At 50.9% G+C, this 23,357-nt stretch overlaps 1 protein-coding gene across 1 annotated transcript in view; it reads right to left on the reverse strand.

The window, feature by feature from the left end:
• DOP1B (DOP1 leucine zipper like protein B) overlaps nucleotides 1-23,357 on the reverse strand; it is a 124,571-nt gene that overhangs the window by 25,332 nt on the left and 75,882 nt on the right. Inside the window, exons 15-25 of the mRNA XM_040264237.1 lie at nucleotides 22,688-22,840; nucleotides 21,547-21,647; nucleotides 20,160-20,350; nucleotides 15,767-17,369; nucleotides 14,938-15,049; nucleotides 13,908-14,096; nucleotides 10,615-10,737; nucleotides 9,005-9,139; nucleotides 4,722-4,777; nucleotides 1,928-2,032; nucleotides 1,751-1,817 (exon numbers count right to left, since the gene is read on the reverse strand). Coding sequence (XP_040120171.1) covers nucleotides 1,751-1,817; nucleotides 1,928-2,032; nucleotides 4,722-4,777; nucleotides 9,005-9,139; nucleotides 10,615-10,737; nucleotides 13,908-14,096; nucleotides 14,938-15,049; nucleotides 15,767-17,369; nucleotides 20,160-20,350; nucleotides 21,547-21,647; nucleotides 22,688-22,840 — 2,835 coding nt within the window. The remainder of the gene's footprint in view (nucleotides 1-1,750; nucleotides 1,818-1,927; nucleotides 2,033-4,721; nucleotides 4,778-9,004; nucleotides 9,140-10,614; nucleotides 10,738-13,907; nucleotides 14,097-14,937; nucleotides 15,050-15,766; nucleotides 17,370-20,159; nucleotides 20,351-21,546; nucleotides 21,648-22,687; nucleotides 22,841-23,357) is intronic.

Here is a 23,357-nt window from a genome sequence, read left to right on the forward strand (position 1 = left end):
GATACGACACGACAGAACCTACCTAGGAAACAGAAAGCAGACTCAAAGACACACAGGACAGACTTGTGGCTGCTAAGGGGGAAGGGGTGCAGGAAGGATACAGCAAGAGGCTGGGATTAGCAGATGTAAACTATTATATATATGGGATGGACAGACGATGAGGTCCCACTGTAGAGCAGAGGGGAACTGTATTCAATATCCTGCGATAAACCGTAATGGAAAATAAGGGGAGAAAGAATGCACACGCGTGCATAACTGAGTCACTCTGTACAGCAGGCATTAACACGGCACTGCTTACGCTTCACGGAGGAGGCAATGGCACCCCACTCCAGTACTCTTGCCTGGCAAATCCCATGGACGGAGGAGCCTGGCAGGCTGCAGTGCGTGGGGTCGCTAGGAGTCGGACACGACTGAGCGACTTCACTTTCACTTTTATGCGTTGGAGAAGGAAATGGCAACCCACTCCAGTGTTCTTGCCTGGAGAATCCCAGGGACGGGGGAGCCTGGTGGGCTGCCGTCTCTGGGGTCACACAGAGTCAGACACGACTGAAGTGACTTAGTAGCAGCAGCAGCAGCTTATGCTTCAGTAAAATAAATAAGAAAAAAACATCAAGACAGGGGGTTGAGGAAGCTGCCACTTCGAGGGCACTGAGCAGATGGGCAAGTCAGGGTGCCTGGAAGTAGTAGGAAGGGGTCAGTGTCGGGACGGCTGGGACCCTCTGTGGTGGACGCAGGGGCCCATCGAGCTCCTCCAGCGGCCTTAGTGGCCGTGGCCAAAGCTCGGCCTGGCGGACTGGAGAAAACGGGGCCGAGGCAGGCCACGGGCTGCACGAGGTGGAGCGTTTCCAGCTTGGCGCAGGAAGTGTTGATCGCGGGCTGGGCTGCAGCACGTGCGCTGGGATGGCACTTTCCCCTCCACCAGGGGAGCCAAACGAGTCACTGGGCTTTACGCAGAGCTCCAGAGCTTCAGGGTCTCACAAACGCCAGGGGTCACAACAGGGAGCGGCAGTATTGCCAAGGCCATGAGATACACAGCACGGTTTGATGACCTTGACTCAAGGAAGGAAATGCAAGGGGCCATATGTAAACGGGTAGCTGAATTCACCATGCTCTACAGCAGCAACTAACTTGACATGGTGAGGCAACCACATGCCAACAACAACAACAAAAATAAATGAATACAGGGCACTGAAAAAGAAGTTAAGGCCTTGACTCGAAAAGCTCTTCACCCGATGATTATAAAGGTTATAACATACTGATTTTTCTCACTCCTTCGTTACTTCTTCTTATTGGCTGGGTTTCTACTCAAAGGAGATTTTCCGTCTCTGGTGGCTGAGCTTTACTTTTGCTTTTCAGTGTTTTTGAAGTTTCCCATGAGTCTAAATTGCTTTAAAAAGAAGGGGGGAAGGTTCTAAGGAAGGGAATCTGTGCATAAAGACAGGTTTACTGCTCCAGCCACGCTGAAGAGTGAGCCTGCACACACTGGGGTCCAGGCAGAAGTGAGCGGGCGCCCTGCAAATTGCAAGGTGGATGGCTCAAGGCTGACGTGAGAACCGTTATCCGGAGACTCTATTGAGTCCTCTGAAGACAGTGGTGCAGGAAGTCAGATGTGGGAACACGTGTAAACCTAAGATCTGGTTCTGCCCCATGTTTAATGTTTATCATCTCCACTGAGACTGTCTGAAGGCGGGGTCGGGGGGCCATGCTCTCCTGGGAGAGGAACCATCCTACTGGACGCGCACATACAGACCTGCAGGTCTTTTTGGTCCTTCTTGCTCTCCAGGTTTGGCGTTCTTGTCACAAAGTCATTCAGCATGCTGTTGAGAGACAATCAGCTTCAGAATGAGAATGCTAGCAGAAATGAAAACATACATGTTCCTGGAGAAAAACAAAATGCGGTAACGTTGAGTGGCTAGGAACAAGGTACCTGAGAAGCAGAAAGTAACCGGGGGGAGCCAGATTCAACTGCACAGACTCCTTCAACACACCCAACAGCGAAGGGAAGTTCTCTTGCAAGGCTGTTGCTGGGAGCCTATTTAATAAAAACAGACAGACAGATAACAACAAAAACCATAGGGGGGAAAAAAACATCCAGCCATGAACAAGTCTAATGAAAATGTTTTCTTATAAGCACATTTTAGGTGCAGGTGGTTAGAAGGCACGGGACGATGCCTTATCTGCCTGACCTGTTTTGTTCTTCTTAAATTAAAATACACATGTGCTAAATTGCGGTATTCTGGCAAGAACTTGGGGGTTTGGATACCAGCCACCCATCTAAACAGGTCAGACACTCCTGGTTTCCTCATCTATAAAGTGAAAGCCTTGAACTGGAGGACAGATCTCTGGGCCTGTCTGGCTCCATTTAGCATTCGGCCTCCCTAACGTCACTGGAAATGCAGAGTGAGCCGTCGGGAGGTCGCAGAGGGTGAGGCCAGGGGTCACCCAGCAGGAGGCTGATCTTTAGTAGCTCTCAGGTCAGGCCTCATGGGGAATCAGGACTTGGGGTTGTTGCCGTGGGGTGACGCTGCACTGCACAGGGAGGCAGCTGGGCCACAGCCAGAGGGTCCCAGGGCCAAGCGCTGGTCCCTGACTCGCGGTGGGGCCTCCTCCCTGAAAGGAGGTGGCCTCCCTGCAGCCACTGGCCTCACTCAGGCCACTGAAGCAGGTGCTTGCTGGGATTACAACATGTATGAGTGAGCACTAGGAAGGACATGGGGAAAAGTGGAAGCAGTGACAGACTTTATTTTCTTGGCTCCAAAATCACTGAGGATGGTGACTGCAGCCATGAAATTAAAAGACGCCTGCTTCTTGCAAGAAAAGCTATGACCAACCTAGACAACGTATTAAAAAGCAGAGACATTACTTAAACAACGAAGTTCCATAGAGTCAAAGCTACGGTTTTTCCAGTAGTCATGTACAGATGTGAGAGTTGGACCATAAAAAAGGCTGAGCGCCAAAGGATTGATGCTTTTGAACTGTGGTATTGGAGAAGACTCTTGAGAGTCTCTTGGACATCACACCAGTCAATCCTAAAGGAAATCAGTCCTGAATATTCATTGGAAGGACTGATGCTAAAGCTGAAGCTCCAATACTTTGCTCACCTGATGGGAAGAACTGACTCATTTGAAAAGATCCTGATGCTAGGAAAGACTGAAGGCAGGAGGAGAAGGGGATGACAGAGGATGAGATGACTGGATGGCATCACCGACTCAATGGACATGAGTTTGAGTAAACTCTGGGCAATAGTGAAGGACAGGGAAGTCTGCTGTGCTGCAGTCCATAGGGTCTCAAAGAGTTGGACACAACTAAGAGACTGAACAACAACAAAAGACTAGCTCATTTTCCCCTCCTGGAGCAAAGTAGTGCAGTGATGCTCATAGTGGAGGGTGAGTGGCTGGCCTGAACGCAATCCTGGGCCGGGGGACTCCTGGGACTAGGAAGCTCCATCTACCTTCCTATAACCCTAGGGTGTCGTGGGTCAGAATAACCATGGAATGTGAACTTGTTAGCCAGGGAGCTTGCAGCTGGTGGTGAAATTTACTAATGGTGAACCCCCTGAGACACGTGAGGCTATCGAGGCATCCTTGAGATAGTTCTATACCCCCTTCACTCCTGTTACTATAGCTCTAACCTCCCCGCACGGTGGACGCATCTGGGAGCTGTATCCAGGACCTGCTGTAAAAGCTGCAGGAGCCAGCAAAGCATCCTCTCTCCCTGCAGAGAGCCACCTGGGGAACCTGCAGCTGAGACCCCTGCAGATGGGTGTTCAGCTCAGTAAATCCACGCAGAAACCTCAGTTCAGTTGCTCAGTTGTGTCTGACTCTTTGCGACCCCATGGACTGCAGCACTCCAGGCTTCCCTGTCCATCACCAACTCCCCGAGCTTGCTCAAACTCTAGTCCATCGACATGAAGCCTCCCAGCAGAAAGCACAGCAAAGCACTGAGGGTCCAAAATAGTCACTTCTTTTCCTAAAAGAGGTTCTTAAAATTCCCCTCCTTTTTTTTGGTTATCAAGGTAATGCAAACTGTTTCTTCTGAAGTTTACCAGGTCTCACACAAAGCTGTGCTGACATAAAGTGTTCAAGATACAGCACACAGACTTGAAAATGTCAGATTAGCTCTCTGTAGAAGGAAGAAGTAAGACTGTTGGGGGGTTCTGATGGCTTGAGAGGGAATTAGGACACCTCTTAGATCCCCAGGTCAGCAAGATCCCCTGGAGGAGGAAAATGGCAACCCACTCCAGTATTCTTGCCTGGAGAATCCCACGAACAGAGGAGCTTGGCGGGCTACAGTCCATGGGGTCACACAGAGTCGGACACGGCTGGGTTAGTAACACATAGATACTTTCTGAACTAAGGCTCTCCAGTAATCAAGAAACACACGGGTGGAGGCAGGGAGGGATAAAGAAGTAGTTGGGATTAACACAGACACACTACTGTATACAAAATAGGTAAACAGTAAGGACCTACTGTAAAGCACAGGGAACTATACGCAACATCTTATAACTTGCAATGAAACAGCATTTGAAAAGGGATACACACACCCACACACACACCCCCACATCAAACTGAGTCACTGTGCCGTACACCTGAAACTAACACGACACCGTAAATCAACGGTGCTTCAGTTAGAAGAAAAAAAAGGGGACAATCAAGGGCAGTTACTTATAACCACTGCAACAGCATCTATAACTGAGAAATGTCTTTGAGGGGCTGCATTACCTTTGGACGAATGCATAGCAAAACTGCAACACGGGGACATCCACCAGGGGCGATTTCTGAAAATTAAAGCACAGCTAATTACTCCAAATTGGGAGGAAATAAGGCTAAGACAAGAATTCAAACACAGAAATGAAACAGGTTTTATCTGCTAACAAAGCAAAGGTTTCCAGGTCCGGGAGTCTTCTGAATATAATAATACAAAGGATCTCAGTGGAATAAAAGCTAATGTATCCTGTGACAGCACGCATCCTTAGGTCCCTGTTCATCAGACTCCCAGGCCTTTCCCACATTTACCTATTTCCCACCCCAGACTTTTAGCAAGTATTTAAGCAATAGTTGGCATAATGACTGAACCTCCTCAGACATGAAGCTGGTGGCCTCAGGAGCCCGAGTCGAGCTACAGACAACGCCAAATGCGAATTCTTAGCTTCAGGGATTTCCCCCAGACAGCTCAGACAACTTCCCTACGTCCCAAATGGCTGGAATTACTTGTAAATAGGTTTTCAAAACACATATTTTTCCCTCTTCTCTTTGTCAGTTATAGAAGTTAAGCCAATTAACTAAACTAACCACAAAAGCAACTTTGTTATTCGAAAAGTCAAAAGCCAGTCGGCCAGATGACGTCTAGGGTCTTCTGGGTTTTTATCTTTAAGCCCAGGATTTGCAGACACTTGTAGATCGAGAACTGAAGGAACAACGCGGGAAAGCGCCTGCACTCTGCACGAAGCTCTCTGTCGCAGGGCCAGGTCCCTCATGGCTGTAGCCGGGATATCACTCGGAGGGACTAACCAGCCGCGGGGAAGGCCAGTCTCCAGCCACCTCGTCCTGCTCAGAGTTATAAATGCCAATCCAAGGTCTGTTACGTGAACATTCACGTTCGAGAGTAAAAGGTGGGACCTTCCTGCCAGCCATGCGGTGGTTAGGAACCCGCCTTCTGATGCAGGGGACGCCCACCCCTGCTCAGGGAACCAAGATCCCACGTGCTACAGGGTGACCACGCCTGAGTGCTGCACCTAACGTGCCTGTGCGCTGCAGCGAAAGATCCCGTGTGCTGCAACTAAGACTCGATGCCCACAGGAAATAAATAAGTAAATACTTTTTAATAAAGGGTAAAGGGCAACCAGTGCTGTGCGCGCTAAGTCACTTTAGTGGTGTCCGACTCTCTGCGACCCCATGGACTGTAGCCCGCCTGGCTCCTCTGTCTATGGGATTCTCCAGGCAAGAATACTGGAGTGGGTTGCTGTGCCCTCCTCCAGGGGAATCTTCCCGACCCAGGGACCGAACCTGGGTCTCCTGTCTCCTGCATCGGCAGGCAGGCTCTTTACCCCTAGCACCACCTGGGAAGCCCCAAGGCAACAAGAGTCCTAGGCCATGAAGAGATCTGGGGGCAGATGCCATGAAGCCTCCCATGACCATTTTATATCTGATTCCTTAAGCCAGTCCCATGATGTGGCCTCACAGGGTTAAGTTGTAGGCTGCCTCATCTTCTGCCCCCAGCTAGAATATAGGCTGACTGTGGGCGGGGGCGGTGTCACTCTTCAGGATTCCCCACTGTGGACGCACATACTTGATGTTCAATGAACACGTGGAATGAAGGAAGATTTGTTATAAAATTTTGGTAAAATGTATTTGACAAAATTTACTGCTTAAAACATTGTTAAGGGTACAGGACAAGGGCATTCAGGACATTCACAGCTACTGTTGGGCAACTATGATCACCATTCATCAGCTCTATTTCATCTTCACGGAGTGAAACTCAGTCCCCATTCAAGACCTACGCGCATTCCCTCCTCCCCAAGCTTCTAGTAACTATCTTTCTCTTTTCTGTCCCTGTGGACTGGACCACTCCCGCTACCCCGTGTAAGTGGAATCATGCAATACTGTCCTTTTGGACTGACGGATTCCCCTTAGCATAATGCTGTTAAGGTTCATTCATTGTGTATAGCGTGTGTCAGAATTTCCTTCCTTTTCGAGGCTGAGTCATAATCCACTGCATGTGTACAGACCTCACTGTGTTTATCCATTCATCTGCTGACGGGTTATTTCTACTTTTTGGCTCTGGTATACAAATATCAGTTTGAATTAAAACTATTTTTTAGTGATCACTTGGTCTACTCCATTAATTTTCATTTAGGGAATTATTCTTAAGAGTGTTTCTGACGATATCATCTTAAATTACCTGAGAGAGGACAATTATTTCAAGGTCAGAACAAATCCCTGGTTTCTATCAAATTAATTCAGAACAAAATAGCTCCAACACTTTCAATGAAGAAGTCTGCTTTGGTGAAATCAAAGACTTCTCAGGCGTAAAACTGTAGAGTCTGTTCTGTTGCAAAACCACTGTGCGTAAATGAAAAGGTGTCCGAGCAGTAGAAAAGCTCCCTCAACTGCTACGCAGAAATTGGGCAGAAAAACAATAGGAGCCTTGTGGTTCAATCACACCATCCTTCAAAGACCACTGATCTTCCTGCAGCCAGATGAAAGCTCTGCTTTCTTAGAATCTCCAGTATGAGTTAAGTCCTCTGATGTGAATTTTGTACTTCGACAAAAATTATGCAGACTTTTAACTTGCCCATGGACAAAGATGCTCTCCTTGACCTAGTCTAGTCAGGTCCCTCTGCTTTTTGAATTTTTAAAATATTTGTTTATTTGGCTGCTCCAGGTCTTAGTTCTGGCATGTGGAAGCTTTAGTTGCATCCTAAGGGATCTAGTTCCGTTACTGCTGTTGTTCAGTGGCTAAGTCATGTCTAACTCTTGGTGACCCCAAGGACTACAGCACGCCAGCCTTCCTTATCTCCTGGAGTTTGCTCAAACTCATGTTGAATTCAGTTCCCTGACTAGGGATCAAACTCGGGTGCCCTGCATTGGACAGCATGGAGTCTTAAGCTACTGGACCACCAGAGAAGTCTCTGGGTGTGTTTTTTTTCAGCCACACAGCACGGCTTGTGAGATCTTAGTTCCCTGACCAGGCACTGAACTGGGACCCTCAGCAGTGAAAGTGAAGAGTCCTAACCACTGGACTGCCAGGGAAGTCCTTAGCCAGGCTCCACTGAGCCTTCATCTTGACCAAGCCTCAGCCTTGATCTACAAGGTTGTACCTTTGGCACAAACGATTCCATCCACCCCACACACTAAGAGACTTGAGCAAACACAACTATGGTTCCCAGCAGCTCAAGGCTCTGTTCTAGGGAGATGACCTTGACCCCCTTAAAATGAGAACGCTCACGGCCTCGGAAGGAATCTGCTGTGTGTTCAGCCAAGTCCTGATAAGTTCCTGACTTCCCCTCCTTCGAGCATTTATTAGGAAAAGCTGTCCTTCTGGGATGTGAATGCATCTTTTCCAACCCAGGAATGTCTTTCCCAAGGACCTGGCAGCCATCCCTTTAAAATATCATCAAGAAAGACAGGGCCCCTATCTTCCAGTCTCCTGGGGAGCATAGGAACCAACCTTTCACAACACAGTTGGTAAGTATGGTCTAATTACACTCAGCAAGGCTCTTTCTGCTTGTTTGTAACTTTCCACTCCCCTGACTCTGCTGAAGCCCTGCTCCTTCATCCTTTTTATTCATCCTCCCCATAAAATACCTACTCGCCTCTGCGCAAACTGGAACTGACCACACCTCTTCCCCCTACTGCTGGAGCTACTGAATGAAGTCAGTCTTTTCCACCTTTAACTAGCGTCCGGCTTTGCTTATCTTTGATGCTTTTTAGGCTACAAGTTCCTGGAAGCCAAGTGCCATTTCCTCTTTCTAGATTTATTTGATTTGGCACGCAACAGGCCCTTGATAAGAACCACTACCAGGGATTTCACTGATGGTCCAGTAGTTGAGAATGCAAAGACGTGGGTTGGATCCCTGGCCTGGGGAACTAAGATCCCACCTGCCTTGGAGCAACTAAGCCTGTGTGCCGCAACTGCTGAGCCCAAGTGCCACAACAAGAGGGCCCAGGTGCCCGCAACAAAAGATCCCGCAAGACGCAGCTAAGACCCAGTGCAGTCAAATAAACAAAATACGTTGCAGAAAACAGAACCACTACTGGGCAGAGTGCTCTGCGGTGGACTGTAAGGATGGAAGTCGGTCCCGTCTCAGGTGGTTCGCACCTCAAGACGGGAATCCGTGGAGCACATCTTGTGCATCTCCACAAAGTCCAGCGAGAACACCTCCGTTTTATGGCCCCTTGAATTCCCAGGTGCTCCTGCAACCTTTGTTTCCCTCCCAGACACCATCTATCCGATGTGGACTGGAAGAGTCCTGCACTCATCCGAGGGCCCCCGGGCTCCTGACCTCGTCCCCGCGGACCTGCGGCGGGTGCTTCACCACCTCCTTCACCAGATGCAGCACTGAGTCTGTCTGCAGGGTGCTCAGCGCACAGATCAGATCCACGAGGGTCAGCTGGGACGTGCTGGCCGCCGGAATGATCTGCCGAGAAGAGGACCGTTCCTTGAGAGAGACAACAAAAATAAGCAGGACTCCCAGAAAGCACTCTGTGATACTTGCTCCCGGAGGAAGAGATACGTTTTAATCTTTGAAACAAATATTTAAAGGAATACTAGGTAAAGGACTGTATTGGTAGGAAGAAGAGTGAGGTTAAAAAAAAAAAAGCTTTTAATCACAGGAATGTAATCAGTATATGATATAGATGAGGAATAAAAGGCATAGCCGGTGACAGGCAATTGCTCTGGTCTTTATGAGTTCAAGCTGAGAAAGTGTGTTGGAAACAGACAGTATTAACTTGAAGGAAACAGGCTGATTATCAAGAGCCAGCCCCCAGAGTACGAGGACAGCAAGTGAAACAGGAAAACCAGGTTCACGGGAGCTGGCCAAGGCTGGAAAGTCCCGGCGTGGGAGGTGGGTTTTGATGATTGACATGGGGGTAGGGGCCTGCCCTTGGAAGTATGAGGGTCCTCGCCAGGGAAGATCCCACAGGTGCTAAGCTGGGTAGCCTGGACCACCAGCCTTTCATGCCTCCTTGGGTAACGGGGTCCATGCTGGGCGCTGAGCCAGTGTCTGGGGGTAGGGCAGATGCTCTGACGGAGGTACCAGGCAGGAACCTACATGGACGACGGACGGAACCGAGGATGAAGCCCGTGCTGGGTTTGCAGAAACAGGAGACCAAGCTCCTGGCAGGACCTTGTGATGGACCAGTCAGTGGAGAACACTTATGCAAAATGTAAACCGAAGTCCTGGCAAGGGAATGCGATAATTTCTTTACCATCACAAATGAGTATCATTTTTATAAGTTAAAAAAAGCCAAATGTCAACTGTGACTGTGTCAGTGGAGGTTCAGCAACTGTGAGAAGCATGCCTCTCTGGGTCGGGGGTGGGGGGAATGTTGACAGGGGTGGGGAGGTACATGTGTGGGGCAGGGAACTAGGGAAAATCTCTATACCCTCCTCTCACTCTGCTGGGAACTTAAAACTGCCCTAGAAAGAGAAAGTCTTGAAGAAGATTGGTTTGAGAAAAAAACAAAAAGAAAGCTTTTAGAAGGCACTATAACCAGGGAGGGGCCCCCAGGAGTCCTCAAGGGTAGAATAAGGAACTACTTCTTAAGCTGGGGGGCAGGTCCCGCAGTGGTGTTTTTCTTTGAAATGTACATGTTAGATACGTTCTTGGAAGCACACTACTAGACAGCAGATTAAAATGTTAAATGAAAAGTACAATATACATACTTTCATAGTATGGTAGAAAGAGAAGAAAACAGAGGTTGGGTGGGCTCCACTCCCTCCCCACACCTTGCTGTAACAGGCACAGCTAGACGATGACGTCACGAGTTTGACATGGCGGGGGGTGGGGTAGGGGGTGGGGGCCGCCTCCGCGGTCTCCCCTGGTGACCTCTGGGGTCACTTCTAGATTGCACAGGGCCGTCTGTGCGCGTCTTCAGTGTCGGGCTTTACCTTTGTCTTACTGTGGCGTTTCCCCTTCTTCCTGCTCCACACGGCTGCAACTGCTGCTGTCAGCTGAACTCCAAGAGGCGCTGTCAAGGGGTTCAAGAAGTCTAAAATTTTTTGTCGTATGGTCTTAAAAAAAACAAAACAGAAAAACGATGAGTGAGCGCGCAGTCAGGGCTCCAATGGACTGTGCACTTCACACTAGCACCTGTGACCTTGGGAGCTTTCGTCTTAGAGTCGTGGGCACTATGCTGGGGTCTGGGGGCAGGGTTGGGGGGATGGTAATGGTGCAGAGCATGGCCTGGAGGAGTTGGATAGGACGCATGGGGGACAGTCCAGGTGCACGAACAGCAGAGCAGAGACTCCTGGGAAGTGATGGATACCATCTTTGAGCAGATAGGCGCAGGGCAGGGCTCGGAGCAAGTCACCTGAGGCTTTGCAGACCCAGTGAGAAAGCGGGGACCCTGCAGGGAAGCCCCCAGCCGTGCTGGCCTCAACCAGCTCAGGGAGGTCTTGTAAGTACCAGGAAGGATATGCTTCAGTTTCCAGAAATATGTGCCATTTACCTAATTTTATTATGCAGCCAACAAAAACGGACCCACGCCATGGCCTGGGGACGTCACTTGCCACCCTCCCCTTTGCTGTGCCTGGATTTCTCTGCATTCCCAAAACCTCTGTGTTCCTTCCTTTGTGGATGCTGCAGGTCTCCTAGCCTCTAACACACACCTGGGAAGGCACATCCTCTCATCCTGGGTCTTGGCCCAGCCCCTCTACCTCAGGAAGGCCTCCTTGACCCTCAGAGCAGGCGTCACAGGCTGGCAGAGTGCCCTGCGTTTCTTTGCAGTGCTTCTCATCATTATTTTAAAGTGGATGGTTAATGTCTGTGCCTGCCAGGAGGACAAGGACTTCCCTCTATCTTCTCCATTTGTGGACAGGCAGGGCCAGGTACAGAGCAGCAGGCACACATGTGCCTGTGGAATGAATGGATTTACCTTGGGCGTCCCCTGCTCCTTGTAGGAAAACCTATGACCAACCTAGATAGCATATATGCCAACAAAGGACGGTCTAGTCAAAGCTATGGTTTTTCCAGGAGTCATGTATGGATGTGAGAGTTGGACCATAAAGAAAGCTGAGCGCCGAAGAATTGATGCTTTTGAACTGTGGTGTTGGAGAAGACTCTTGAGAGTCCCTTGCACTGCAAGGAGATCCAACCAGTCCCCGCTAAAGGAAATCAGTCCTGAATATTTATGGGAAGAACTGACGCTGAAGCTGAAGCTCCAATACTTTGGCTACCTCATGCGAAGAGCCGACTCATTGGAAAAGACCCTGATGCTGGGAAAGATTGAAGGTGGGAGAAGGGGATGACTGAGGATGATATGGTTGGATGGCATCACCAACTCAATGAACATGAGTCTGAGCAAACTCTGGGAGTTGGTGATGGACAGGGAGGCCTGGCATGCTGCAGTCCATGGGGTTGCAGAGAGTTGGAGATGACTGAGGGACTGAACGTCCCTGTCCCCACTGCCTTTGTCTAGCATCACTTTAGATACAGCTGAGCCGGGGATGGGGACGTCTTCTCCCTCCTAACATGGTTTCTGCTTGAGAGAGATCACGCGGGCCCTAGCTCAGGGCCTTGGGTCCTTCAGGGAGGGCTTGGGTGAAGTGCTCAGCAAATGTTGCATTGTTGTTTTTCAGTCACGTCCAACTCTTCACGACCCCGTGGACTGTAGCCGCCAGGCTCCTCTGTCTATGGAATTCTCCAGGAAAGAATATTGGAGTGGGTTGCCATTCCCTTTGCCAGGGGATCTTCCGAACCCAGGGATTGAACCCACGTCTCGTGCACTGCAGGCATGTTTGTTTGTTTCTTTTTTTAACCACTGAGCCACCTGGGAAACCCCTGGAAAGCCCCCAATAAATGTCAGCCATCACCACAATGAATTCTTCCATCAGTCCAGGGGGTAGGCTACTAGTAACAGACTCATTTCACAGAGGAGGAAACAGAGGCTCAGGCTGAGTGAACCTTCTGAACCTTTTTAAGAGATTAATTTTTAGGCTGAATTTAAGCAGGTTCCTGTGGTAGATTTCCCTTGGAGGTCATCCCTGGAACCAACAGAAAATTTTTGGAGGCCACCTGCACCTCCCAGAACCTAAAAGCCCTCTGGTCTGGGAGTCACACTGCCAGACTGACCACAGAAAGAATCACATGCTCTCTCTACACCTCTCACCTGTCACCGGGGAATAATAATAGCACCTGCCTTGCAGGTGAGGCCTGAATAATGCCAGTAAATATAGAGTGCTCAGATGATGCCCGGCACCCTGTTTGCAGCGGAGCAAACGATAGCACACACAGGTTTAATGCACGTGCTCAAGGTCCCACAAAGCAGCTGAGCAGGGAGCCAAATCCAGGCGACCTGGGTCCCTGGGCCTGACCTGTTCTGCTGAACCCAGGCTGCCAGAGGCTGCTGTTAAGTCCTAAGGGCACACGCCAGCAGTGCTCAGCGGACGGGAGACATGGCCAGACAACTGGGAGCCACGGGACATGGTGATCACACACTGAGTTACATGCCTGGGTGCCTCCCAGGGAGAGTCAAGGGTTTAACGCAGTGCGGGACCCTCTGGGGACTTCCTGGGACAGATCCCTCCCTGCTTGTCCTCTGCTGGCCTCTTGTTTGTGGAAAAGCTTTCGCCTCCCAGGCCTCCCCTGAGTCATCAATGCCTGGCCCAAGAATTAATGACTGAGGGGCTTTCCTGATGGCTCAGCAGTCAAGCATCCAATGTATGAGACACGGTTCCAAGCCCTGATCTGGGAAGATCCCATATGCAGTCAGGCAACTCATTCATTCCTTCTGCCACAACTCCTGAGCCTGTGCTCCAGATCCCGGGGGCTGCACTGACTGAAGCCTGTGAGCCCGCGATTCTGTGCTCCATGACAAGAGAAGCCACCGCAATGGGAGGCCCACACGCCACGATGCAGCACAGATACCGCTCCCCGCAACTAGAGAATGCCCTTGCTGCAACGAACACCCAGCATGGCCAAAAATAATTTTTATAAATAGCCAAAGGGGAAAAAATAAACTGAAATGTACTCACAAAAGCCTTCTTCCCATGAATATAAGGCTTACTCTAATAAACAAGCTGGAGATTTCTACTTCCAGTTTACTTATAACAGTACTTCTAACGTGGGTTTCTCTGGGCACGTTGTCTTTGACTGTGTATGTATACATCCCTGTGTATTTTTATTTCTGGCAGGACAATACAAGACAAAGGAAATTGTAAGCCTGCAGAGGAAGCTCTCTCACTTTGGTGGTTTTAAAGTAAACGGAAGAGGATCCCTTCGAGGCTCCGAGAAGGTCGACGGGTCTCTTCTGAGTCTCCTCCTTCCTGAGGACATTCCAGAGAAGGGCCATGGTATTAACGATTCGAGGGAGCTCTTCCAGAATAGCATTCTTGGCATTCTTCAGATTGGTAGGGTCGGTCACAGCAGTGGTCTGAAAAAGAGAGATGAACACTTGAGACCCGGCTGTGTTTCCCTTTCCATGAGGATGCTGGGCTGGTGAGATGGAGTCTGGGCTAGAGCACTCCCCAAGATAAGGCCTACGTGTGGTCTAGAAATAAGATGCTTTCCCTGAGCATTTAAACCCATGACTTCCCTTCAGAGAAGGATGTCTGTGAGTCTGAGGCTCATTACAAACTTGTTACGAACTTTGCAAATCCCTCAACCAAAATACTAGCTCCGTTCTAAAATTTAATACCAGATAGGGTAGAGTGGGCTTCCCTGGTGGCTCAGGTGGTAAAGAATCCGCCTGCAATGTGGGAAACTGGAGTTTGATCCCTGGGTTGGGAAGATGCCCTGGAGAAGGGAATGGCAACCCACTCCAGTATTCCGGCCTGGAGAATCCCATGGACAGAGGACCCTGTCAGGCTACGCTCCTTGGTGTCAAAAAGAGTTGGACGTGACTGAGGTTATTTTCATTTTCACTTTCTAGGGTGGAGTAATCAAAACATAAAATGCCTTCAAACGCCATAAAGTCAAGTAAAAAAAAAAATACATGGGAAAAAGATCACATTCTATGCCACACTGGGCAAAGGCTGAAGTTGCCCAGAGTGGCCAATGAGAACAAAACCACACGCGCGTTCCTTCCGTGTGTACATTTGCACATATACTTGCACACAGGCTTGCACTGTTTGCATGTGTGCCACCTGGCATTAATATTGGCACACGCGTCTGTATTGCATATATACATTTCCTATTTGAAACAGACATAATCCCAAAGAAGACAAAACAATACATGAAAACTGCCTTGAACTCGGGAAAAAAAAGCAATTTACCTTTTTGCTTTGGTTGGGTTGTTCCAAAAGACAGAAATGACTAATGGTTGTTAGGCCTTCCAACAGAGTGAGTGGATAATCCGGGGAGATGTTTTCCCTCTTGGAGGTTATGCTTTGGTGAAGAAATGAGAAACTGCTTTTGAAAATCTTTAAGAATGAGGCCAGAAAAGTTTTTAATCCTAAACATAGAAACCACAGAGATATCACCATCTTAAAACAAACTGAGGCTCTCATAATGAAATACTGCTACAAAAACGACAGGCCTCTTTCGAGCTGTTTTACATTTATCTGGTCGCTTTGGAAAAATGTTTCCAGATGTTTTAGGATTTCTGTGCAGAGGATTCACACTTTTATTTCTGTTTCACAAAAATAATGGAGACAGATTGACTGACTTGTCCTACAACCCAGATCTGGCCTGGGTGGTCATATGGAATTAAAAATAAAGGAATCCACATTCAGTTCCTTGTTACCGTCTCTTGACAATTCTAGCTAGGTTTCTGACTAGGTTGAAAGGACCCTCCAACTGGCAAGGGCCAATAAGCCATTCGTGACAAAAAGCTGTCACTAAAGCAATAGGAATATGCCTCTTCCGGTGGTGCTAGCGGTAAAGAACCCGCCTGCTAAGGTAGGAGATATAGGAGACGCGGGTTCCATTCTCGGCTAGGGAAGATCTCCTGGAGGATGAAATGGCAACCCACTCCAGAATCTTTGCCTGGAGGATCCCATGGACCGAGGAGCCTGGCAGGCTACCCCACGGGGTCTCAGAAGAGTCGGACACGACTGAAGGGACTTAGCACCCAAGCACCAGTTGCCTCAAGGCTCACTGTACCTGATGGACAGCTTCGCTGACTCGCTCTCATACTGCTTGACCAGCTCATCCAAGTTTTTGCAGATCTGGACGAGGAAGGGTGTTACGGTCCAGCCCAGGGACCTCCCGAAGTACGGCAAGGAATGCGTGACCAGGCTTACCCAGGCCGGGTGCATGCCATAGCCGTAGGCTGGCTGCAGGCCCCTGACCACGGCGGCCACCAGCAGCCCCTGTGACGTGAGTGGGTGGGGCCGCACGTACCGCAGGGCGCTGATGGCCTGCTGGAAGTTCAGGGCCCGCCGCCACTCCCGGGGCAGGTCGGGCAGCTGTTCTGCCTCCTCAGGCGCCTGGCCCAGGTGGTGCTCCAGCACGATGAGCACCTGCAGCAGCTTCAGCAGCTCAATCTGCAGTGGGTGCTCGCTCCAGATCTGGTCCTGGCCCAGGTTGATGACATGCTCCTCTAGCACGCCCTCCTCCTGCAGGGCTCCGCCCGGCGCAGCCGTGGCCAGCCCATAGCGCTTCTGGCTTGTGTACATGGAGGCGGACAGCGAGAGCAGGACGAACTCCTGGACCCGGCACCTCTGCAGCAGGCCCTGGATGAACGCCACGTTCTTGCCTTCGGCCGCCTTGGCCACCGAGACCAGCTGCGTCATCACCCTGACCAGGACCTCCACGCTCTTGACCTGCACGTCCCGGTTGCCCAGGATGTCCCGGTGCGAGACCCTCAGGGAGCAAGGGTAATAGCTGCGGAGGAAACTGAGGCACAGGTAGGTGAGGAGCTCGATGAGCAGCGAGTGCGGGCACGCACTGGGGGGCTGGCTCGGGAGCTTGCCGTAGAAGCTCTGGCCCCTCAGGGCCTCCTGGTGGCGGGCGAGGAGGTTGGAGATGAGGTTGAGGTGTGCCGTAGCGCTGGTGTCCACGCTGGTCCTGGACACAGCCTCAATGAACTCGCGCGGGTTGGTTTTGAGCACAGTCTCCAGCACCGAGAAGGCGTAGAGCACCCGCCGCGAGTTGTAGGGTTGCAGATAGAGCAGGATGTGCGCGAATAGGGCCTCCAGCCTCGCCTGCCTCTCGCGCTGCTGCTTCCGCAGCCGGGCTGCCGTCAGTGCCTGCAGCTCCGTGGCTGCCTCCTCGTCGCTGGACGGCAGCGACTCCGAGGCCTGGGTCTGGTCCGAGTCCACGCGTGCCAGGCATGTGGGGCTGCCCGCCTGCGGGCCGGGGGCCCGGGTGGCCGCGGCCAGGGGCGCACAGCACTGCTCGCCACCGCTCAGCTCCTGCGGGTCGTGCGCCGGCGAGGAGACGGAGGATGTGTTCTCGCTGCTGTCCGTGGCGCCGGAGCTCGTGTCCGCCGACTCGGTGCGCTCGCTGCCGTCCTCGGCGATTGTGCGGGCCTGCCCGTCCAGCAGGTCCTCGAGGCGCACGGGGCGGTCGTGCTCGTGGGGCTCGCCGCCCGCCGGGCGCGCCTCTGGCTCTGTCTCCACCTCGGCCCAGATGGCCTCGCGGTCCACCGTGGTGAGCTGGCTCAGGGGCGTGCCGTCTTCACAGCCGTCCTCTGGCAGCTCGGGTGCGTCCCATGCCTCAGCGAAGGAGGCTTGCTTTCTGTTGAGCAAGCAGTGCCAGTCTTCTGCAAGGGACGGAATGACAGACAGCTTGAGAACAGAAGGGTTAGTTATGTCAGGCAGTTCCACGGTGATCTTGGTCTTAAAGGGAGGCAGCAAGATCAATATTAGTAAAACGCTCCATGGGGGTGGGGAAGGGGCAATAGCTGGGTGGGTTAGGATGATCCCCTGGAGGAGGAATGGCAATCCACTCCAGTGTTCTTGCCTGGAGAATTTCATGGACGGCTGAGTGGCTTTCACTTTCACATAGAGAATATAACCAATATGATATAATAACTATAAATTGAGTATGCTCAGAAGCTCAGCCGTGTCTGACTCTTCAAGATCCCAGAGGACTGGGGCCCACCAGGCTCCTCTGTCCTTGGAATTCTCCAGGCAAGAATACTGGAGTGGGCTGCCATTTCCTTCTCCAGGGGATCTTCCCCACCCAGGGATCCATCCTGGGTCTCCCGCATGGCAGGCGGATTCTTCACCAACTGAGCCACCAGGGAAGCCCACAAATGGAGTGTAACCTTTAAAAATCATGAATCACTATGCTGTGCACATGAAACTTGTGTAGCACTGTAAATCAAGGATACTGCAATAAAAAATAAAGCATGAAAAAAACAACAAAATATAGTTCCTGCATGCAACCAGAACACTAGAGTCTAGGTTACATTACAGATGGAAGTCAGACAAAGCAAAGTGAATGGGTCTTTTAAAATGTTCAAGAAATTGGGTAAATCAGTTATTCTTTCATAGAAAATATAAATATACCAAGTTTAGGGGAAGGGTGATCTATAAAAATGCCTATCGTTTTCTCCCACAACTTTCCTTTCGAAAAAAGGTACCCTACAGAAACGTCAACAGAAGGTTTTTCAAAACTGAAAGGGTATTGCTGAAATGTGCTGTATAAAGACAAACAAAGCATCCGCGAGTAAGAGGACTGACCCTCATGGTGCAGGCCTGCAGAGGCTCCTGCTGGGTTTCCTAAAGACAGGTCTGCATGCACTGATATGGAGCAAAGTGCAGAGTACATTGAGCAAAGAAAACAGCAAGCTGCAGAATCTTGCTGTTTGGAAAAGTCTGCTTAGGGGAGAGTATCTGTGATACGCACCTACGGAAATGTCTGGGAGGCTATCTGCTGAACCATTAACTGTAAAGTGCTCTACTGGCTGGCGTGGCAAGGGACTTTATTTGTGCTTTTATTTCCCGATTACTCCGATTTTTAAAATATGCACTTGTCAGTACCTCTGAGATCAGAACACAGACAACGCTTTAACGTGCTCAGGTCTCTTTTAAAAAGGAGTGAAAAGCCAGATGTCTTCGGCACTGCCAAACATTTTTCATAGGCAGCTTTCAACAAATCTATTCCATGAACATTAAGCCAGGTTAGGAAAGAAGGAAGGATAAGATATTAGAAATATGAGCTTCCTGTTGTTCCATTTTAAACTGTATTTAAAAATGAGATTTCCGAAGGACTACCACAGTAGCGAGGAGGGGAAGTAGAATCCTTCTGGTTGTTTCCAGGGAGCGAACAGGGCAGAGAAGACACATTTTTTCCTTAACAGGCAGGTAGCATTAGACAGGAATTAGAAGACGCAGCAGGAAAGTGCCCTGAGACTTTTAACACCTGATGGGCTGTACAGTTTCTTGTTAAAGCAAAGAAATGCTTCAAAATTGAGCTGCCATAAATGCAGATCAAACTTTTAAGAAGGTGCTTAGTTTACAGTTCTTTGTATTTTACTTTCTTCTAAGTGTGGAGTAATAAAATGCCTCCTAGTTTTTAAGCAAGGAATCTTGTAAAGAGAGGCAGCCACCTGGGAATCTTTGCTTACTTAGGTGTTGGGCTGCATTCCTCTGTAAGATGAGACTGACGAACACTGAGTATTTACAACCCACTAAGCTAAACAAACTCGTCAAAGTCTGTAAAGCCATTGCTTAGAGAACTAACTGCAGGAAATCATAAAATACACCTATTGTGGGAAGTGATGGTAGACCATAAACTGTGCTAGGTATTCATCACTGAAATTCAATGAAATCATCTGTTTCATTTCAGTCTTTCTTTTCCTTTTCCTGCCTCTCCCCTATTCTTTAAAATTTAGTTAAAGATGCCTCTGAAAATTCTCAGAGCCCAGAGGTCTGTTTCTTCTACTTCTCTGATTTTAGGTTAAAGCTGGAAAGAACCCTGGAGAGCAGATAGAAACCACTTACCTTGTTGACGGTTCTTGAGCAGAAGTGATTTTTATATAGCACAACTGATTAGCTTACATGCAGGTTTTGACACGCTTGATCATTCATACCTGGGAAAAACCTCTTGCTCTCCCGTCCCAGGTCTGAGAAGAGCTAGCCTGGGCAGCCCAAAATGACCTTCACACCAGACCTCAGACTTCCTTCCTAAGTGAAGAGGTGGCCTTGAAGACCTTCACGTAGATGGTCTGTTTTTCTCTCCTACTACCTTGGATGCGCTTGAAGTGCTTTCTCCAGCAAAAGAACCAAGAATCAGCTATATTTATTGGAACATGGGTTGCTAGTATTTTCCTTTTTAATATATTAAAAAAAATCATATATTTTTCAGTGAAAACAACAAACCTATGACTTAGCATTTCTAAGTGCTGGTTCATCTGATCGGAAATTTTAGGAGGCCCCACAAAGTACCTCCCCCACCTTTCGAATCTGGGGAAACCATTCTGTTGGTCTGAATGCCTTGACTGCGGCCCCAGGGCGGCAGGGAGGTCCTGGCCGCCCCCTCCCTCCCCCTGGGCCCAGGGTCCCCGGGACGCATGGCCGGCCTGGCCCCGCAAGCGTGTGCTCACCCGGCGAGTTCTCCCGCGTGAGGCAGTGGATGGCGGTCCGCTGGGTCTTGGGCTGCAGCAGCAGCAGGAGCACGGGCTCCAGGATGCGGGCCGCGTCGCCCAGGGAGAGAGCCCGCACCAGCCAGCCCTGGGCGGCGGCCGCGATGGCCCCATCCGAGCTGCCCAGGCTGTCCAGCACCACGAACAGGGACCTGCCACGGGCGTGGGGCGGGGTGTGGATGCGCACCGTCAGGACGGTCGGGACACTCTTGGGGAGTTCTACCTGGGGAGGCTGGACTTGCAGGCCCAGGCAGACGAGGACCGCGAGGTCTACCCTGCTTCCAGCTAGGGTCGCTGTTGCTGGCTTGTTGCTGAGTTGCTAAGTCAGGGGAGCTTTAAAAAATGCTGATGCCTGGGGCTCCTCACAAATAGGGGGCAGGTGTGGTACATTAGGACCAGCCGGAATCTCTCCAAGGCTGCGTGTCTGACCCCACATCTAGGGCTCCAGGAACAAGATAAAAACGAAAGTGATGTCACTCAGTCGTGTCCGACTCCTTGTGACCCCACAGACTGTAGCCTACCAGGCTCCTCCATCCACGGGATTTTCCAGGCAAGAATACTGGAGCGGGTTGCCATTTCCTTCTCCAGGGGATCATCCCGACCCAGGGATCGAACCCAGGTCTCCCACCTTGCAGGCAGACACTTTACCCTCTGAGCCACCAGGGAAGCTTACAAGAAACAAGGTAGGGGATTTTTAAAAACGAATGTAGAACAGAACATGCCTGTAATAAAATGCACGGTTTGGGGCCTGGGATTGAGGACATCGCAGCTGTACACACCCAGTGTGGCCGCCACCCGAGTTAAGATCCATGTGTGTGCATGCTCCGTTGCGTCCTACTCTTTGCAACCCCAAGGACGGTAGCCTGCCAGGCCCCTCTGTCCATGGGATTTCCCAGGCAAGAATACTGGAGTGGGTTGCCTTTCCCTTCTTCAGGGGATCTTCTTGACTGGGGATCGAACCTGCGTCTCCTGCACTGACTGGCAGGTGGGTCCTTTACCACTGAGCCGCCGGGGAAGCCCGGCCAAGATTTACCCCTCCTCATCTTCCTACCAAGCCCCCTTGGGGGCTTGTTCTGCCAGCTCCTCAGGTGACTCTGAGGCATGCGGGGCTTCCTCCTTCAAGATCAAGGTAAGAAACCCCCTATGAGGTAGTCACACCTGTCTGGCCTGAATTCACTGAAAGGACCCCAGGAATCTCTCTGCATCAAGAACACGGGGTGGGGGTGGGGGGTGGTTTCCATTTCATGCATCTCCCCAATCCTAGCCTGGCACGCTGACCCAGCACCTCCCCAAACTGTCCTTTTCCTTTAAGGGTTAAGTTATTAAAAAAAAAAAAAGTCCCTGTCACCTGTCAAAGGAGCGATTGTGAGACGTCACTCTGCTGCCCTGGATCTCTCTGGTCAGGTGCCAGATGACAGAAAATCGAAACAGAGCTTCCAACCTGGTTCCCTTGAACAGGAGAGAAAACGGGAGTGAGGTGCCTGGTTTCTTTCTTAACAGAACGGTGTTCTCAGTGGTCACGAGCCCCATTTAAATGACAGACGAGAACTCAGCAGAAAGAGGGCAAGCAGGGCAGAGGTGCCTGAGCTAAGGGGCCTGGTGTCTGGCGGGCCAGTCCATGTTTCAGACTCCACGATAACCAGAGTCCAGGGCGACAGCCAGGCCTGCAGCTGGAGAAGAACACGGGGCATGACCTCCTTGTGGCCCTTGGCAGCACCATCCCCAACCTCTTTGGCACCGGTTTCACGGAAGACAACATTTTCCCATGGACTGGGGTCAGACGGGGGATGGTTTCGGAAGGATTCCATGCTCATGACAGTTATTGTGCTCTTCATTTCTCATTTAATACCACCGCTGATCTGACAGCAGGTTCTGATCTGAAGCCTGGAGCCTGGGGACCCCTGGCTTAGAGGACAGGCCCTGATGGCAGTGCAGAGCCAGGGCTCCGGGGGTGACACATTCTCTGCAGCGGCCTGCTTCACCCAGAGCTCTGGGGGCCCTGCAAGCATCACAGGAGCCTGGGCAGTTGTCCCTAGTAAGCTTTAATATGACACGGGGTGGCTCGCGCTTCTGCGGGCCTCCCAGTCCTGAAATTACTGATGTACTGAAATGCTGCTGATGCAACACCTCTGCCCGTTAAACAGGATGTCCACTGCGCCCCAGAATGGCTCCTGTCGGATACAGGTGAGTCTGCCTGAGGGCTTCCCTGATAGCTCAGATGGTAAAGAATCCGCCTGCAATGTGAGAGACCTGGGTTCGATCCCTAGGTTGGGAAGATACCCTGGAGGAGAGCATGGCAACCCATTCCAGTATTCTTGCTTGGAGAATCCCACAGACAGAGGAGCCTGGCGGGCTACAGTCTGTAGGGCCACAAAGAGTTGGACACGACTGAATGACTTAACACATGCCACCACGTGACACCTGGGCCGCGGGGGCGGGTGGGTGTCAGGAGCAGAGTCAGACGGAGGTCGCCGGCTGCAGAGACTCACCTTGTCGGGGTTCAGGAGGGCGTGGCAGATGATGTCCTCGCAGATGTTGGCCGTGGGGGCCAGGCAGTGCAGCCGGTAGAACAACTCCACGCACGTGATGTGATGCTCCCGGGCCTCCTTGTTCAGCTGATTCCAAAGCACACGAGCCACCCTCTAGACAGAGGGGAGACTGGGTAAACACCGCCAAGTCCTGCCCCTTTCCTCCTTTGGCAGGCCAGTCTGGCCCCCAGCTGCCAGTTCCTGCCTACCTTTGCTATGCGAGCATCCTTAATACACAAAGAACCACCACCACCACCAGGCGAAACGAACCACCTCACAGTCCCCTCAGGAGCCACCGGGTAAGGGGAACGGCACAGGTGAAATGTAGGGGTCGGCAACCCAGGACACTGAAGCTCTAGCCCAGACCTCCGCTTTCAGAGGGGAACCACCTAGCAGCAGGCACCTGTTGACGTCCTCTCAATCAGCACACACCAAGGCTCCCTCCGAGCCGGTGCTGGGGTGCCAGGGTTGCGTCCTCTAGGAAGTTTGGGGGGATCTGTGGTGGTCGCTGTCCTGGGGTAGACACCCTAGCACCCTACCACTGGTGGCTGGCTCTAACTGGTGTTCAGCTTTAGTCCCACAAACTTGCTTCTTCCCATTTCTACGCTCAGTGCTGTAACAGAGGCCAGGC

This window comes from Oryx dammah, unplaced genomic scaffold, assembly GCF_014754425.2.
Source record: "Oryx dammah isolate SB20612 unplaced genomic scaffold, SCBI_Odam_1.1 HiC_scaffold_2, whole genome shotgun sequence".
NCBI classification, from domain to species: Eukaryota; Metazoa; Chordata; class Mammalia; order Artiodactyla; family Bovidae; genus Oryx; species Oryx dammah.